The sequence below is a fragment of the Acinonyx jubatus genome, chromosome E4, assembly GCF_027475565.1.
Source record: "Acinonyx jubatus isolate Ajub_Pintada_27869175 chromosome E4, VMU_Ajub_asm_v1.0, whole genome shotgun sequence".
Lineage (NCBI taxonomy): Eukaryota > Metazoa > Chordata > Mammalia > Carnivora > Felidae > Acinonyx > Acinonyx jubatus.
In genome coordinates this window covers 37,622,727-37,642,594 of record NC_069395.1, presented here as the reverse complement: position 1 = coordinate 37,642,594, position 19,868 = coordinate 37,622,727, and the positions used below count along the sequence as shown (strand labels likewise).

Here is a 19,868-nt window from a genome sequence, read left to right as displayed (position 1 = left end):
AAAGGCTAGTATAAAAAAATGGCTTCGCTGAAAACATCATACCTGAAAATGAGAACTGGAGACACACTTGGATATTTGCTTAAAAAGGGGCTCTTCAATTTTTTTGAACTGTGTGGGTTCAATGACATCTAAGATTTCTTCAATTTCTCCTAAAAACATCACCTAGGTTAAAAAAATTTTTCTTTTAATAAATATGACAAATTTTATGAAGATAACATACAAAACTACAAATGAGAAGGCTAAGCTACAAATTACACAGGGACAAAAAAGGTCTTGATAGTATATGCAATTTACTATAATGCTCAGCTATCCCACCAGGTCTCTTCAATCCCCAGAAAACCAGCTCCTGCTAGGTAGCAGTAACAATACAGCCAAGCCCAAAGCTGCGTGGTTTATATACTGAAGCCCTAAGATTAAGAAGTTTTAGTGAGATTGTACTATTTTTGTTTAACAAAACCTACTTCTTTCTGACTGCATGTTTTTGGCCAAAATTTCAGCAGTCCTCTGATCACCTGCAAAAAAGAAGTTTAGCACAAATTAAGCCATGAAGTTGGTCAATCCCAGGAAATTTTTAGTAATTGTGATTACATAACATTCATTCTGAAGTAGATCAATATTTAAGTGTATCCCCAGACTTTCTGCTCGGCTTTACACTTCCATGAATAAGTATTTGCTGAGTGTGTCTGTACCAGATACTGTTCTCGATGGTAGGAAGACAGTGATGAACAAGACAGGTGACTGGTGACCCGGATTTTCAAAAAGCAGGGAGACCAATAGAAGTTATTCATGAAACATGTAAGTAATTTTAATAGTTAAGTGCTACTTACTAGGAAGAAAATAAAGGAAAGTATGGTAATGACTTGGTGGCATGAATGAGGAAAGTTATTTTAGGGAGAAAATAAGGAACAAAGAATTTCTATTACTTAAAACCATTTGAAGCACCAAGAAAGCCAGGAAGCTTCCCAATTTATTTGATAGCTAGCACCATCTTGATCACCAAGATACATGGAATGGATCGTGAATTTAAGTGAACATAATTGCAAAGATTTGTACTAAACTGAACATTAACAGGACAATATTTGCCCCATTATGCCTTATTCCAGAAATTCCAGGATAGTTCAACTCATTAACAGTTCTAAGTTAAAAAGGAAAAAAACTATATGATCATCTCAAGATTTTGAACAGTTGTTCAAAATGTCTGACTGCCTATATATTCTGATAAGAATTTAGTTTAGTAAGCTAGAATGAAGAGAATTTATTAGAAACCATCAGCAATCATCTTATATAGTGATTTCTTGGAGACAGGCGGTAAAACCATCAGGGCCTGGTACTTTCGTGGAAATGTATCTGACAGCCTTTTAGGTTATTTTATAGTTATAATCCAGTTACAGTTATATTCAATAGCCTGGTCCTGTAATAAACACTTATTCAAATTAGGAAGAACACTGTTCAGGAGACAGTCCAATAAGATAAAAAGGATCCAATGAATATTGTTGGACAGGAATACCAAAATTATACTTATTTGTCTAAGTATATAAAAATTATATACTCCCTAATTTAAAAAACAAAAATTACTGGGGCACCTGAGTGGCTCAGTTAGTTAAGCATCTGACTTCAGCTCAGGTCATGATCTTGCAGTTCTGTGAGTTCAAGCCCCACGTCAGGCTCTGTGCTGACAGCTCAGAGCCTGGAGTCTGCTTTGGATTCTGTGTTCCCCTCTTTCTCTGCCCCTCCCCTGCTAACACGTGCACGCTCTCTCAGAAATACATAAACATTAAAAAAATTAAAAAACAACAAAATTTCTAAAATGAGTAGCCAAATTCAATGTGGCCAGATAAATATATAAAAATCAATACCTTTGTGAAACAAAGTATCAGTAATAATAAAAAAAGGTGCATTTCCTAACAAAAACTAATGTACATAAAGAATAAAATTTGCAAGAAATGTTTACTGATCGTGAGAGACTACAAATAGATGAGATGATTCAATATCATACATTTTTCCTATATTTAATGTAATTTCAATCAAATACCAACTGAATTACTTTCTGAAACTAGAAACATTTATTCTATAATCTGTAAGTGTAAGCAAATAACCAAGAACTTTTCTGGGTGGGAGGGGGAGAATTAACGGAATGGAACCCATATTACTGATATTAGCAACTAAAATGAGATGATATCAGCACAGAAACGGGCAAAAAGGTATGAAATAGGGACGTGTAGCTAGCTCAGTCAGAACATGCAACTCTTGATCTCGGGAGTCATGAGTTCAAGCTCCATGTTGGGTGTAGGGTGTAGAGTTTATTTAAAGAAGCAGGCAGGGATAGGAAACAAGACTATCTACAGTCATGTACATATATGTATATATGTATGACAAAGGTGGCATTTCAGTTTCATGGAAAATAGATGAATTAGCCAATTAAGTGGTGGTACTTGGACTGCTGTCTTCCCATTTAGAAAGAAAAAACGTAGCTGTGTTGGTAGCCAGACTCCTAAAATGATCTTCCATGATCCTTACTTCCTGAATTCACATACTTGGATAATCCCATCCCCTCCAATTGGGCTGGCCTAGTGACTTGCTTCTAACCAACAGAATGTGGCGAAAGGGACAGAATATCCCCTCCATGAGTAGGTTATAGAAGATTGTGACTTCCATCTTACTAGGAGATTGTCTAGAGCCTTCTCATCTTGCAAGCTTTGATCAAGCAAGCTGCTCTGTTGGAGCAGTTCCTAGTCAGGAACTGACTAGGCACTGAGGGTAGTCTCTAGCCAAGAGCCAGCTAGGAACTTGAGGCCCTCAGTCCAACAGCACTTGAGGAACTGAATTCTGCCAACAACCACATGAACTCAGCAGCAGATCCTTCCTCATGTGATCCTTTCTGTGAGAGCCCAGCCAGGGCCAATACCTCGACTGCAGCCTAGTTGGAGACCCTGAAGCAGAAGACCCAGGTAAGTAATGCCTGGATTCTTGTCTCAAAGAAACTATGAGCTAATAAATGATTGTTTTAAGCCACTAAATTTTGTGATAACTTGTTACATAGCAACAGAAAACTAATAAAAAGCAAGAAAAAGAAGACCAGTTCTTTACCCTTGTCACACACAGATTTCAATTTCAAATGGTGTAGCAGGTTAAATGATGGCCCTTCAAAAAATCTGTGTCCTAATGTCTAGAATCTATGAATGTGACTTAATGGGTCTTTACAAATAAAATTAGTTAAGGATCTCAAGGTTAGATCATCATTATCTGCATGGGCCCTAAATCCAGTGATGTGTCCTTGTAAGAGACACAGAGGACAGACGGAAGAGGCAGCAGTGTGAGTGTGGAGCAATGCCACAAGCCAAGGAGCGCCTGGAGACACGGGAAACTGGAAGAGGCAAGGAATGGAATCTCCCCTAGAGCAACTGGAGGGAGTGTACCCCTGCTGACAACTTGATTTTGGACTTCTGACCTTCAGAACTCTGGGAGAATAACTTTGTTATTTTAAGCTACCAAGTTTGTGGTAATTCATAGCAGCCCTAGGAAACTATTACTGATGGAATAAACATTTTATAGGTAAAGACAAAATCCATAAAATAACTAGAATAGGATACTGGAGAATATTTTTATAATCTTAAAGGGTAGAAGGATTTTTCTTAATACAGCATCAAAGCCAGAAACTGTAATGATGAATAGATTCCACTACATAACATTTTTCTTCAGTTCTTTAAGGAAAGATTGAAAACTATATTCAGGGACCGCTGGGTGGCTCAGTCGGTTAAGTGTCTGACTCTTGATTTCGGCTCATGTCATGATCTCATGGTTCATGGGTTCAAGCCCCATGTCGGGCTCCATGCTGACAGCTTGCGGGGCCTGCTTGGGGTTCTGTCTCTCCCTCTCTCTGCCCCTCTATGGCTTGCACTCTCTTTCGCTCTCTCAAAATAAACTTTAAACACAAAACTATATTCAAATTTAAAAACTCCAAATGCATAAAAACTATTTGCAAAATATATCAGGAAAATGATTAAAAGTAGGCAAAGAACACAGAAATGTAAATGATCAATAACCACATAAAAGGATGGCGTAATCCTTGTAGTAATAAAAACCTATTAAAGTAAGATTTCTTACCTCTTTGACTAGCAAATATTTTAAAGCTTAACATTCAGCATTGGCCATGGTGAAGGAAAATGCATCTTCACACTCTGGACTGTATTAAATTGTTCAGACTTTTTGGAAGGCAGCTTGGAATATGTTAAAATTTCCAAGTACTCTTTGACTCAGCAACATGGTTTTAATTTTAATGATTTTTAAACATTTATATACATGGGGTGCCTGGTTGACTCAGTACAGCATGAATGCGGTTCTCGATCTTGGGGTCATGAGTTCAAGCCCACATTGGGTGTAGAGATTGCTTTTAAAAAAAAATTTTTACTTAAAAAAATTTATATAGTAAAATTCGTGTGTGTGTGTAGGTGTGTACTGTTTGTTCTCAGGATTTTTATATACACATAGATTTTCTTTTGTTACCAACACCACAGACAGGACACAGAACAATTTTAACACCCTAAACATCCCCTCACCCAGCAACATGTTTCAACTACTCATGTGTCCATAAATTCAAGACTGATTAAATATGTTATGATAATCCATATAGTGGAATTCAATGCTACCAGTGAAAGCAATAAAACAGATTAATATGGAAAGATAGCCACATTATATTGAGAAGTAAAAACACCTGATCAACACTGTCCTACAACTGAACCTACACACACACACACACACACACACACACACACAGAAAAAATTTCTAGAAAATATATTCATCAACTTAAATGGTTCTCAAATTTTAGGTGACAAGATTTTAAGGAACTTCGTCCACATTGTGCTTTACGATTTTGTATTGTGTGAACCAAATTAACACACATTACTTTCACAAAGAGAAGTAACATTAAAGTCATTTCCATTTTAGAAAATAATTTCAATTGAAGATCTGGGTACCTAAATAATGTAATAAACTAGTCAAAGTTCTGACTTACTTATAATTTGCAATAAGCTTAGATATGAATACCAGGTTTCTAGAGAATAAATATGAAGGCTCAAACCCAAGTAACATGGCCATAATTTTGGTGCTGGAATGGACTATGGGAGAAATGGAAAGATCTATATACCTGTACACATCATTATGAACTGAAAAATATTTTCCTTTGTCAACCTGGACATTTACCTTTCTACCTTTTCATCCTGTTCCTATTTCCATTAACTCAGCTCCCCTAAGAAAGATCTCTGGCCATCATCCTCCCTAATCTACTCTTTAAAAAGAAATAACCTTTCTTCTCTATCCATCCCATATTAATTTAAATTATATCTGTCTACAATTCAACTATGAACCATGACTTACTATGGTATGGATTTTGTCTGAAGTCTGATGAGAGGTACCATGGATTTATATTATATTTTAATCTACTTTAGAGGTTTATGTGGTTTCATGTAATACTAGGCTCCTAATTCTCCTGATTAGTCTTGAAAAAACTATTTTTTAGCTGTTTCCAGAAAGATTTGCAAGTGTAAAAGTTCAAAAACTCAAAAGTATTAGGAGTGGAAAAATATCTTTTGTTCATTTACACAAAGTTCAATCAGAGGAAGACTACTAAGTTTATAATCTTTTCAGGCATCCCTAGGGATAGCCTCAGTAACTTCATAATAAAGAAAATCTCATTTAAATCCTTTAAATGCTCTGCTTTTCTTCAAGAACTCTTAGATATTTAGGTTAAGGATACCTAGAAAACATTCTGTCAAAATACTCATCAATGTAAAAAGGTTGTTTTCTCTGCTTTCATACGTTTCTATTTCTCCTTACCTTTTGTTTTTCTTAAATGTTCAATTTTCATAGTAACATTTTTATTCTCTCCTGAATCTGTGGGCAACAGTCAACAGAATTCAGACTGAATTGCTATGCTGATTCATAAACAACCTTTACTCCAAGAATACATCTGTATCACCAAAGGCAAGGACATGTTTTCAATCCCTATCATGTAGTTTATTATTAATAAGAGAGAAAATCCTAGTTCTAAAAACAAAACAAAACTCCAGGGAATAGTTTTGGGACCCTCACAGTACGTTTTAATTTTAAAAGGTGAATGAAGATTAAAAATGTTGTCAGTAAAGACAATATGTATGTAAAATTTCACATGCAGTCACTAGATCCTATCATCACACATCTCTGCTATATTTTAGTATTAATCTATATTTAAGCTATTCAAGAGACATCCTATAGCTCATAAGAACTTCCCCTCCCAACCCTGTTCTCTGAATGCAGATTAACCTAACATTCCTTCTAAATGACTTTAAAGTATATTACTACTGTTTGATAGCTCTACACAGGTATATAAAGAAAAAGCCACAATGAAATGCTACAATGTAGATTAAAGACAAAAATAAATAGGACACTTACTGGTTCTGTTAGTGTGGTATCTTTCTCCAGGAACTGTACGACACAGTAGGCTAGCTAAAATGCAAGGGACAGTTTATAAATATTACTGAAAGAAATAACAGTGATGCAGGATTTTTATACTTAGTTAACACAAATGATTACCTCATTTTAACAAATTTTACTCTAACCCAATACATAACCATGAATATATTCACAACTGTGTCACTTGTTAAGCTTGAAAAGTAACTTATAGGTCAAAAAATGTTCTTTTTTCAGTAGTAACTTCTGAATGTAAGGACTACAGCTAACATTTTAGTTTTTCAGCAAGTTTCTGCATGTATACCTATGCTGATAGGATATTATTTACATACTCCTAGAGACTAAAATCGTTGTCCAACTACACTATCAGGGCTAGATGGAACATTCTGCAGATATGTGGGACTCATTCAAAGCCAGGGCCTAGGCGTTGGTGGTATAGTGGTGAGCACAGCTGCCTTCCAAAGTCAGGGCCTAGGCTAGAAAACAAGAAAACTGGATATTATCTCTCCTATATCTACATTAAAAGTGAATTGAGCTTATTTAATAAAGCTAAATATTGTAATACGTTTAAATTATAACGAAAGTTTGCTTTAATTTACAAAGCAAATTGCTTAATTATACCTAAAATTGCTGCCTTAATATTTCTCAGTTTCTCTGCCTTTATATCAGCCTTTGAAACAATGTTCATTTCATTTGAAAGTTGTCTGAAACTTACCTGAGCATGAAACAAAGCTAATCCTTTTGCAGTATGCATAGGAATAAGAACCTTCATTAGAAATTGTTTATGTTCTGCTTTCAGTGGCAATGCAAAGCCATTGATAATACTGGAGGGAAAAAAAGGCAGGGGGAAGGGTTAAGTAGTTACTACTTTATTTCCAAAAGTTATATCCATGAGTAAGTACCTAAGGAACACTGCTCTGCTTCAGTCCTGGTGTTGAATGACTTAGTCATCTTCAAACTACTTTATGAATTCTGTTCTTCTAAGTCATTCAATGATGCCAAAAAGAAAACTGGGACTGCCAATTAAAGTCCCAGGAAGTAATTTCTATCTTCATTTTCTAGAAAGCCTATCACTTTATGCATCATTGCCTTTATTTTCCTACCTAAAGCCACAGGAGAGTTAGTATCACAATGTTGTTAGAACTTTCAAAATTTTCTGAAGCAGAAGTATTTTCTGAAGTACATTCTGAAGTTTCTCTTACTTTGCTAAAAGATCTGAAATTAAGAAGTAGTTTTCTCCATAATCACTCTCTAACTATAAATAGAGGGGGCCTAATCTTCTCAAGTTAATATTGCTATGTGATGAATACAGAAAGCAAAATGTTCACATAAACTAAAAGGCTATAGATTCTTCTAAAAAGAACAGATTAGGAAGGGCCTATCAATATCTCAGCAAGAATTCTTATAACTTCATCAAAGATTCACTATAGTTTATTTCATTTCTTCCCAATCAGATCCTATAATTTCTGAGGCAGTCTGGCAAGATCAGGCATAAAACATGCCACAGCTTCAAAAGCAGGAAGAAGCCTATTCTAAAACAGATGTCTTGCATGGCAAGTACTTTAATATGCTGACCGCTTAAAAAGCTATAAAAAGAATTCAGTTGAGAAGCTATGTCTTGTGCTCTATATTTAAACTCTAAAATATAAAATAATTTCTCCAACCCCAGTAAGATTCTAATACATAAAACGTTCAAAGTTATTTAACTCTTAAAAAACAATGACCTACCTTCCTAATATTTCAAGGAGTTCAGCAACACCATTGAAATGTTCTGTTTCATATATAAACCTGAATTTAAAATAAAGACAGGTGTAATTAAAACTCAAACATTAGAAAACTAAATTAAGAGGCAGGAAAGTAGAGAAATCAATCCTAAGGGCAACTATAAGAAACCTACAAGTGTGCTTCAGGAATTCTTTGTAAGCTATCTTGCCCTAAACTAGTTACCTCTAAGCAATCTTATAAAATAAGGCCTAATTCCTATTAAGTCACATACACTTTTGCTATAATCTAGCTGCAGAGATAACAGAATATTATTTCACCTGGAAGATTTTATTTTACTTAAAAATGTATAAGAAAGATGGGTTTTCTCAAAGAAATACTTTTCAAAATAGGAAACCTCCACCCACAGGAAAATCTACGAGGTAAGGACCCAGATGGAATCAAGCCACTTTTATTCATAGTTTCTCTAAACCTAAACTACACAGGCTGTCTAGCTTTCCAAGATTAGGCTTGCTGTTAAAGCAGAAGTCATGAACTCAAATGACTACAGGACAGGGAAGTATCATGACTAGAGTAGACTTAGGAGGACAGAGACCTCAGGAAGATGCGGTCTCTCAAGGAGGCAGCCATTACTGATCTCGAATTGTTACATCATACGAATGCTAGCCTAATTCTGCCACATTTCCAAATAAACCAAGCCTGAAATGTGGTTACATTAAAGCAAAATCTCCTAATTAGAAGCAATTACTTAACAGATTATCACTTATAGTCAAAATATATACTCCATATAAATTTAGTTTTGCCAGAAAATCAAAACTACTTTCAAGAGCTATTGATTTAAATATTTACACACAATTTTTTAAACAAAAGGCTCAAAGAAGTAGGTAACTAGACATAAATTCTCCTCAATAAACCTTAAACATGAACATTGGTATTACCTATTCTAAACAGTCTTCATAACTATTGTCCACTTAGATGAGAAGTAAAGTTGCAAGTTTCGAAAAAGTTACATGCAATCACGACACCCACAAAACAGGCTAAAAATGACTCAAATACTTATCAACAGTTCAGTTATAAAAATTAAAGGAACTGGAATAAAAAGAAAACATGGAAGGGGAAAAGTGCTATATATGAATATATGACCAGTTTACCTGAGGAAAATGTTGTTAATTTGTTTTCTGATGAATGCTCTTAATCCAAGAAATTTCCCATAAATTCGGTGCAGAACAGTCTTCAGGAAGTCACGTTCTCTGGGATCTTCACTATCAAAAAGCTCCAGGAGCTTTAAAAAAAATCTGAGAAATTACTTTTTAAAAATAATTGAGCTAAAATTTCACTTTATTCTAATTTGATTTCAAGATAACCCATGAAATTTTTTAAAAAAATTTTAATGATTCTGCCTTATCAGGTTAATCTTATTCTTGCTAAATAATGAAGCTAAAGAAAAGTTTAAGGAGTATTTCTTTTCACTTCATTTCAAAAAACAACACATAAAAATATAAATACTTCAAAAAGTGTATAGTTTTGTTTTGTGTTTTTTTTGCTTTGCCACTCATTTAAAAATTCTATCCTCTTCTTGACTACTAACCATGGCTCGTAATTTTAGAGTTTTGAAATCTGAGAGATTTTTAATGCTTTTTGATAGTAATTCAAAACTACATACAAAAATCTTAAGCTTGCAAACTGCAAATCATTAAATAAATGAAGTTTGAAAATACACATGTGCAAATGAGTATTTCCTGTTTACTAGAAAGATTTATACAAACTAAAATTGTTTTCTGATTTTACACTAAAAATCAAGTCACCATGCCAACAGCTCAGAAATTAATATTTAATTAGTAGGAGAAAGTACTGGCAGATACATGCTAATAGAGTAAAAGTCATTCAGGAAATAATGAAATAGAGATGAGACTACAGATTTTTATTTAAAGTCACTTTAGCAACTGGCTGCAAAAGTTTAAACCAGTTCAAACTGGCTAATTCACCATTTTCCTCCTATACCTCTACACAACTCTTCAGCAAAGGCAGAATAAAGAGATCTTTGAAAAATTTAAAGTCAAAGCTCAAATTCCCATTTTTAAAATGGCAAAGAAACTGAATTTCTGCTGTCAAAAAATGGTATTACTGTATTTTAAATAAAACATTGGATTTTCTTAGGAAAAATTTTAAAGTAATTTCTCTATATAGAATATAATTACCTATATGAAATCATCAAGGAATTTTACATTCTGTACTTTGATATTGATAATTACAGTCAAGATGGCAAGCTCTGGACTCCTCCAAGTTCTTTTCCCATTCTGTCTTGAATTGTATGTGATTATTTACATATGCATCTCTTCTATTAGAGTGAATGTCTTTTGAGGGTTGTGATGACTTTAGTCATATTTACATACCCTTAAACAAATGTCTTGTTTATAGTCTGCATTCTTTGTTCACTAGGTTATTAAAGTCCTGAATGAGGCTCCAAACAAAAATACCCAGAGTATAAGAATTTGTGTTAATATACCTAATAAATTCAGTTCAAATTATTCTAATTAAAAATGGCTAACCTACTCACTTGAGACACTCATATTCAAGTTTCTGATGTTGGGTTTACTTAGAAGATAAGCTTGCAAATTAATAAAAGGGGCCCTTACTTGTTAAGGTTGACATGTTTAATTCAAGAATAAATGAATCTAGTATGAGTTGATCCTCAGGAGAAAAATATAAACTAGAGAATACCTGTTCGCCAACTGTTAAATCTATTTAAAGAAACGTATTTTGAAATACTGTAATCTAAATAATCTATTTATAAATATAAATTCATATAATAAAATGTACATAAAACTAGTCATCAGGAAATTGTTTCTTATTCTGGCTGTGATACTTATCTCTAACTTTGCTTTTAAGGGTAATTCATAACCTCTGAGCTTTTTCGTCACTGATAAAATGAAGAAGGCTGAAACTAATCTTGTGTCTTCTAAGTGTAGGGAACATTATGGTCAGAGAGTCTAGTTTGAATCCTGATTGTGCCATCTACTAGCTGTGTAAAATTAGACACACATGCTTTATATAAAAGCATATAAGGACAATGCCAGGCACATAAAAAGCACTCGGTAATTCTTAGCTTCTTTTCTTCTGAAATCCTATGATTTGAACATAACTTGGAATTATCCAAGTATTTTTTTTCTCTTGAAATATGAATGTCCAAATTTATACTTAATTTTTTCCTGTACTTTTAAGTCTTAAAATTACCACCTAATCAAATAATTTCAAAATACAAAAGCTAAGGATTCTCTCATATACTATTCATAAAGAATAATATGAATACATCACAGAAGTGATCTATGAAAGCACAGCAATATAAACTGCTAGGAACAAATTACTGGGCTTTGGTTTCTCGGATAATTCAGGTATTTAGAGTATAAAGTAGAAGTTTTCTTCTTGTTTCTCTTCAAACCCATGGAATAAGCCAGCAGCAGAAATACCTCAAGCTCTAGTTCCTTAATATACTCTATTCCTTCTGTAGCACACAAGAGCTACCGAAGGAAATAAATATGCATTCATCTGCAATTACCAAAATCACAAAGTTCTATTTAATCTGATTTTTACTTGTGAATGAAATGTAAATTTTACTGTTAGCACACACCCAATATTTCTTTGTAATTTATGAAGAGTTGCTTGAATGGTTGAAGGACATATTCCTGACAATATTCTTCATTGATCAATACACTAACAGCAATTAGTCAGAATACTTTATGTGAGGTCAGGTGTCGCTATAAATGATGAAAACTGAACTCTAAATAAATATGCGGAACTCATGTTTGTAGAATCTTTATTATATGACAGTGGTAAGAGGGTAGGAAAGGTCCTCGTAATGATTTTAGTCCTCGCCTCCACACTGGGTTCATTGCTACCTTTTGACTCATCTCCTACCTTTCTTGAAAGTGCAAATAACTCTAGAAGAGAAGAGCATCAAATTCCTAATGAGACCTTACATACTGATAAGTATTTCCAAAGAGAAAATAAACCTGCAAAGATTTGGTCTACTTCACCACAATCCTGTCTAGGGCCAGGCAGTTCCCCTCAGTTAAAGATAGGCTTTTACATTGTTGAAAAGACTTTGAAGATTAAAATAAAAATGAACACATTCCGAAAAATTAATTTTCAGTATGTAGTTTCCAAAAAATAATAGCTTATAACTAATTTATAAAACAAAAGAAGGTATCCCATTATGTTTCATTCACTCTATCTCCTTTTCTTCTTAAATATCCCATTTATCTGCGGTTTAGGAACTGGGAGGCTAGAATGCCCAAGGTGCGAAGGGGAAGGAAAAAGGAAAGGTCATTGGTTAATTGTAACCGATAACAGGAAAGGAGCCGAAGCCCAAACTCCTAATGGTGATTCCATTTCTGTTTTTCCTCTGTCATTTCAAAGTTACAATGCTTAAAACATACCCCAAAGTTCAAGTTCAAAGACTTAAAAATTTAAAAGAAAGCTTCTTGCCCTTTGATTGAATGGTCATACCAAATTTTCTCAGATGGTCCAAAAAGGCTTGCTTTTCTGGTCTTTATAAAATAACTGTAAGAATTCAGGATTGGATGTAATTCCACTGATGTCATTAGAAGCTCACTCTTGTTTAAAATACTCTCGTATTCTCATAGCTCCTTCACTTTTACCCTAATTGTCTGGCAAGAGTATTAAACGATGTTAAAGTAAAATAAACCATTTAAGTTTTGACAGACTATTTCAATCACAAATTAATGAATCATTGCTAAGATGAACCCAAGGCAATTTAAGACATAAGAATTCCTTACCTGCTGTACAAATTTCTGGTCAATGTATCGCTTTGCAATGCTAGGCTGGAAATCAGGGCTCTCCAAAAATCTTAAGAAGAATTCATACACCAACTATGAGAAAAAGTCAAATAAAAACTAAGATGATGCCTATAAAATTTTACCCTATTAATCACTTCATACCAAACATACCTCCCCTACCAACCTAGGAGGGAGATTTCAGAGCTCATTAGAAAATGTGATGAGTTGGTAACATTTTTTAAAAAACTAAATATATATTCACAATTTGGTCTCCTAAGCTGGTAAATTTGGGGGTTAATTGCTTCACATCACTTGTTGAAACTGTAATTACAGGAACTACAAAATAAATATTTTGCCTAACAAAATATTTAACTAAGAAAGACTGTTTTGTCGTCCATACTCACTGGGAACATGTTCATTTTCCAGTGGACTCCTAACCCACTTCAATTTAATTTCTAGAGTTCTTTAAATATAGATCAGAAACTTACAGGTAAGAATAAACTAGATTGCAAGGGCTGGTGTATCAATAACAATAAAAAGAAAACCTTCACGTCTTTCTATAAAACTATAGTGGGGCAAACAATTAAATCAAAACCAGCATACCTTATCTACACTTGGGAAGTAATGAACCAAATTATGTAAATTCAGGGTTCAGGAAGGAATGTCTATTTACCAAGGTGAATAAACTAGGAAGTCACAGCAGGACTTCTACTTAAAAAGGGCCAAGCATTTTAAAAGTAGCAAAAAATGTTCACTTGCTACCACAAATCAGAATTAAATAAAGTAAGGTTTAGTTCAACTTGCTTCCATCACACCTACATCTGTCTTTCAAGAAGAGAGGAAAATACACTAACGTTCTTTTATTGTAACCTAACAGCTCATAAAAGACAGGAGTATAGCCCCTGGAATTTAAAGTAAGGAATTTGCCTTACTTTATTAGCTACTGAAAAACATATTAATCAAGCATCCTAAACATAAAAAAGGAAGATTATATCCTAAAGCAAAAACAGTCATTCAATAAACAGGTATAGTTGGGCCACATATAGAAGGGAGAAAAAAGGGGCACCTGAATGGCTCAGTTGGTTCAGCATCCAACTTCGGCTCAGATCATGATCTCACAGTTTGTGAGTTTGAGCCCCACATTCAGGCTCTCTGCTTCAGAACTTCTGTCCTCCTCTCTCTCTGCCCCTCCCCCGGACTCTCTCTCTCTCTCTCATTCTCAAAAATAAACATTAAAAAAAAAAAAGATTGCTATAATAAATTTACAGACTTTACAACACACACAAAAAAAGCATTACCAGATCTGGGGCTTTATCACTCACCACACAATAACAAATTTTTATTATTTTATTCAATTATTTTATTCAATAATATTATACAACAGTTTTAGGAACAAATATTATTTGTGTTTGATGCATCTTTTTTGCCCAGCTGTGCAAAAGGAATGATGCTTATCTGGTCTAATTATTATCTTTTAATTTTCATGTTAAGTGTGATATGGTAACAAGAAAACAAATTGGTATCAGTTTTATTTGTAAATAATCTTCTAATCAACTAACTATGTAGATAATTTTGCTTTGGAGTACACACATGCAAAAAAAATCTACAAAAATTATCAGAGTCCTCTGAAGAGTAATACAGTCTCATGGACTGCTACACAGGTTCACTGGCACAACTGTCCAGTGCCCATTTTCATGTCCAATACTGGCCTACTGTGGTAAGTTCCTACTTCTGGTTATTGGCATAGAGCTCCTAAAACCCTTGGAATTTCCTGAGTGATAAGGGTAAGAGGTGCATCTTTTGTTATAAGAAGCCCCTTTCAATCATGCCTGAGTTTAGGCTAATGAGATGACTGTAGAAGGATGAAGCCTGCTTATCACAGCAACCAACCCTATGATAAGAGGGTTGAAACTTTCAGTCCCAAACCCCATCCTCCAGGGAGGGGAGAGAGACTGGAGACTGAGTTCAATCACTGATGGCCAGTGATTTAACGGATCACGTTCACCTCACGGAACCACCATCAAAATCCTCAACAAAGGGGTTTGGAGAACTCCTGAACTCCTGGGTTGGTGAAGACATCAAGGTACTGGGAGGGTAGTACCATGGAGCCCCTTCTCCATACTGTGATCTATGCATCTCTTTCATTTGGCTGTTCCTGACTTGCATCCTTTATAATAAGCCAGTAACAGTAAATGAAGTGCTTCCTGTGTTCTGTGGGCAGTTATGGCAAATTATCAAACCTGAAGAGTGGATTGTGGGAACGAACCCCAGACTTGAAGCCAGTTGGTCAGAAGTACAAGAGGCCCAGACTCCTCTGACTGCCATGTGAAATGGGGTGTGGCCCCATGGGACTGAGCCCTTAACCTGTGGTATCTGTGGTAACTCTGGGTCATCAGTGTCAGAAATGAATAAATTATAGGACACCCAGTTGGTATCCACAGAGAAGTGGAGAATTTCTTGGTGCAGAAAATCCACACATTTGGTGTCAAAAGTGTTATGGGTAGAGGAAACAAGTTTTCCTTTTAGCTACATACAGTGGGAATGTTATTAGGCACTGTACAGCCCCAAAAAGCTTATTCACTTGTTAGGGAGGTGAGACAAAATTAAACATATAAAATGGTATATATGCAACAATTATATGGCACAGACTATGAGTGGAGGAGACATTTAGAAAAGGGCAACAGCACTGTGGAATAAAGTCAGCAGGAAAAATAAAATCAGCAGGAGGAAAATGCAACTTGGGCCCTACATTTGATCTGACTTTGGATAAGCCAAAAAGAAAAAGAAGGGCTTTTATAGAAAGGTAGGACATGTCTTGAGCACGAGATATAGGGTATGGGTTGATGGGTATGGAATCAGAGACTCTGAAACTTTATGAAAATCCCTAGTTAAGTGTAAGTTAAGATTTGTGGTGAGGTGAGACCAGGTTAAACAGGAGTCAAGTACAGCATGCATTAGCCTATATACTCTACCTCTTAAGATCTACATCAGATATACAGGGCTTAAGGCTTAATACTATTAGGAGTAATTATGTATCTTTTGGGAGATTTGCATGACATCCAGCTGAATCCTCTAAATCACACATTCATTTGAAACCTGTGCCTATCACAGATACACATTAGCATTTCTTACAGAGTTTTCATCTCCGCCAATTACCTGACACAGTGAATATTAAGGGACCAGTTAAGATAGCAGCAAACTGCTATTATGCAGCCAACTTAGCAACAGCGAAGAGACAATAACAAAAGGTTATCTAAACACATGTTGAGTAATGTGAAACCGAAGTAAAAGAATTGGTAGTGATCTACAGAGCTGACAATCTTCAAGATGGCCATTAAGACTATGCTTCTATAAAATTGTACACTGTCCCCACTGTCACTCTTTCTAAACCCTTTATCCTGCATTACTTTTTTCTTGTATTTATTACACCTTGACATAGTATTATTATTTAATCTTTTCCACTAGACTATAAAGGATTTTGCTTACTGGCTCAATACATTACCCCCAATATGTAGAGCAATGCCTGGAACATAATATTTCCTGAATGAATAAAAATCACAGTTGTTCAGAGACAATATATTTTTGTATAAATACTGGAGTTTTTCTATGTTCTTATATATGAAAAAATAATTTGCTCCAAGAATCTAAGAAATAGTGCTGCAAAGAACAATAGATACTTGAGCAATGCATTAATTTTTCTAGTAAAATGGCAAACTTCACATACGTTCCTACTTCTATGATCCAAAAAATACCCTAAAAAGTAAGTAAAAAATGTAAACAGTTAACTAAAAAGGGTAATCTTACCATTCTACTCCATAATGACCGTATCTTTACTAAGGTTTAGTTAAAATATATAAAATTCTGATCTTCATCAATAAAAGATTTTAGAAAAAGGCACAGCAAAAACAGCAGAGATGATTCAAGTATCTGAAAATGAGATCTATACACAAAGCTAAGAGGACTGGAAATGTTTGGCCCAGAGAGGCAAAAGACTGAGAAGAGACTTTCACAAACTGTAAATACACAAAAGACTGTCTTCAAGGAATATGGCCCAACGTTTTCCAAACCCTTTTAAGAGGAAACTAATTTAAATGGGTTGTAAAGTGGATTTAATATATGAAAGAATTCATGTAAGACTCAACATATACTGAACTAAATGAGATATTTTGTATTAAGTGACTGAACAATGAATGTGACCAAGAGCTATTTGGATGTGAAGGTGTAGGCTGTAAAATGTGTAGGTTTCTAATTTAAATTTCTAATTATAAAGATCACAAAGAAGAGCTTCTGGTCCCTAAAATACAGGTTATCCCTAAAAAGGTCTATGTTATAGTCAGTACCCCAATAATTACATCTTAAGTATCTGTGCCACTAAAGAAAATAACTGATACAAGAAAATTAAAATACTGCATGATCTGCCTGTATTCCAGGCTAGTACAGCAGCGAAGCATCCCTAATTACCTAGAAGTCAGCACACAGAAAATTATAATCTTGTTGGTCCTCAATAAATACAAAATACTTAGGAAAGAAAATAATTTATAACTGTTAATGAATAGTTGCCATATAATACATTTTATAAATTAAAAGATATGATCAATCCCCCAATAGTGAAACAGTTCTTTTTTTCCTTTCTTCTTTGTTTATTTAATTTATTCCATTATTCCAATGCTCATTAGTATTTCCATTACAGTATGGAAAAAGAGTAGAAAGACAAAAATGATAAATTAGCACATTTTTAGGAAATTCATGAACCGGGTTGGGGAAATAAAAACTTGAAAGGTGTTGAAATTACTTGTGATTATTCCTTCTCATTAACTAAATATAATGCTTATTTTACATCCTATCAAATTGATTTATGAAATCAAGTATCTGATAAGCTAAATGTAAGATGTAAACTTCTGGGGCACCTGGGTGGCTCGGTCAGTTAAGCATCCGAGTCTTGATTTTTGGCTCAGGTCATGCATGATCTTACAGTGTGAAACCAAGCCCCATGTCTGGGCATGGAGCCTGCTGAGATCTTCTCCCTCCCCCTCTGCCTGCGCTCCCTCCCTCTCTCTCAAAAACTGACTAAATAAAAATAATAAATAAAATGTAAACTTCTAGTATAAAACAAAAAATTCCTGGTGAGTTGATTCAACGTATGTTATGAACAAAAAACTTTCAATGAGCAAATTTCCTCAGTGCTACAACTTTTTACAATGTCATTTATCAGAGAAGCTTTAATATTCCACCCTACAAAAAGATGATTAAAGGGGCACCTAGTTGGCTCAGTCGGTTGGGCATCTGACTTATAAATCTTAAAATTTTTAATCAACGTTTGCTAATCCTAGGATTCCTCTTCATATGTGTGCTAGACAAAATAAATAAATGAAGCAGACTATTGCTTAAAATGTCACAAATCATGTAGAATATAATTTTTTTTCTCTTTTTTTTTTAAAATAAAAATAAAATGGGGGCACCTGAGTGGCTCAGTCAGGTGAGCATCCGACTTTGGCTCAGGTCATGATCTCGCGGTTTGTGAGTTAGAGCCCCGCATCAGGCTCTGTGCTGACAGCTCGGAGCCTGGAGTCTGCTTCAGATACTGTCTCCCTCTCTGCCCCTCCCCTGCTTGTGCTCTGTCTCGGTCTCTTTCAAAAATAAACAACATTAGAAAATAAATAAATAAACAAACAAAATAAAAATAAATAAAATGGAATGACCACTAAAAAATATAAGTCCTGGCAAAATAAAAATAAGCAATGTAATCGGAAAAGCTAGCACCCATATATAAAAGCAAGATTCCTCTCTACCTTCTAAGAACTATACAGAAAATAGCTAATGTTGCTGATTATCCATCCTATTGTCATTAAATATATATCCTTTTTCCTTTTACTTAAGACACTCTTCACTCCAATGGTTCTAGCCTATAGCAAGCATTGTTGGTTGGCTAATATAATATCCATTCCCTTCCTCTTGTCTGTCTCTAATACTGAAGCTGGCAAAACTAAATATTCACTGTCCATCCACCTTTCAACTAGAGTAAAGGAAAAAGAGAATGGTAATAAGAAAGATGAAAAACAATCCAACAGAATAAAAAAATGAGATTTTAAAAATCCAATATTTTAAGAGAAAGTAAGAGACACAGAAAGATAAGAAGAACCAACATATGAAAAGCTGGCATCCCCAGAGAAGAAAAAAAAAAAAGCAGTACAACAAAAGAAATACTAAAAACCATTACTGAAGAAACTTCAGAAATAAAAGTGGGCTTTTATGGTGAAAGAATACTATTCAAATGAGAAACTTTATCTAGAAAAATAAACACTTATGTATAACCAGTAAAGCACTTGGCCATTAAAGGGACAACATCCTTTACAGACATCCAGGCCAAAAACCACGTCTTTATAAAGGCAAAGAAAATCAGAACATAATGGAATAACATATTTAAGGTACCTAGGGAAAGAAGATGAATCAAGGATTTTAAATCACATTGGTCTTTAAAAAGAAAATCTACAAACTGCTATTGTACATACAAAAACTCAAGGAATAATATTCCCATGAGTTCCTCTACTAAAGAATGAGTTCCAGGGGCACCTGGTTGGCTCAGTCAGAAGAGCATGTGACTCTTGATCTTGAGGTCATGAGTTTGAGCCCCATGGTGGATGTGGAGATTACTTAAAAAAAAAAAACAAAAAAAACAACAAGCTCCAAATTATCAAGAAATGATCGGAGGAACTTTGACATAAGGATCGATGGTAAGATTAAATATTTTACCTGTAGAGCTAAGAACAAACAATGGGCATAAAGGTGACAGAATAGTAATATACAATTAGTTACATGTTCTAACCACATAGGTATTATACAATAATAAAAATATAAAGTTGGGGGAGAGGATGGAGAAGAGTGTATGGAAAGTAGAAGCTTTCAAT

At 34.5% G+C, this 19,868-nt stretch overlaps 1 protein-coding gene across 2 annotated transcripts in view; it reads right to left on the bottom strand.

Moving 5' to 3' along the window:
• The window catches only part of PPP2R5A (protein phosphatase 2 regulatory subunit B'alpha), a 64,919-nt gene that overhangs the window by 3,837 nt on the left and 41,214 nt on the right, over positions 1–19,868 (bottom strand). For both annotated transcript variants that reach the window (XM_015062908.3, XM_053209235.1), the window contains exons 4-10: positions 12,964–13,056; positions 9,319–9,449; positions 8,174–8,233; positions 7,161–7,269; positions 6,428–6,481; positions 462–512; positions 43–162 (exon numbers count right to left, since the gene is read on the bottom strand). In XM_015062908.3, coding sequence (XP_014918394.2) covers positions 43–162; positions 462–512; positions 6,428–6,481; positions 7,161–7,269; positions 8,174–8,233; positions 9,319–9,449; positions 12,964–13,056 — 618 coding nt within the window. The remainder of the gene's footprint in view (positions 1–42; positions 163–461; positions 513–6,427; positions 6,482–7,160; positions 7,270–8,173; positions 8,234–9,318; positions 9,450–12,963; positions 13,057–19,868) is intronic.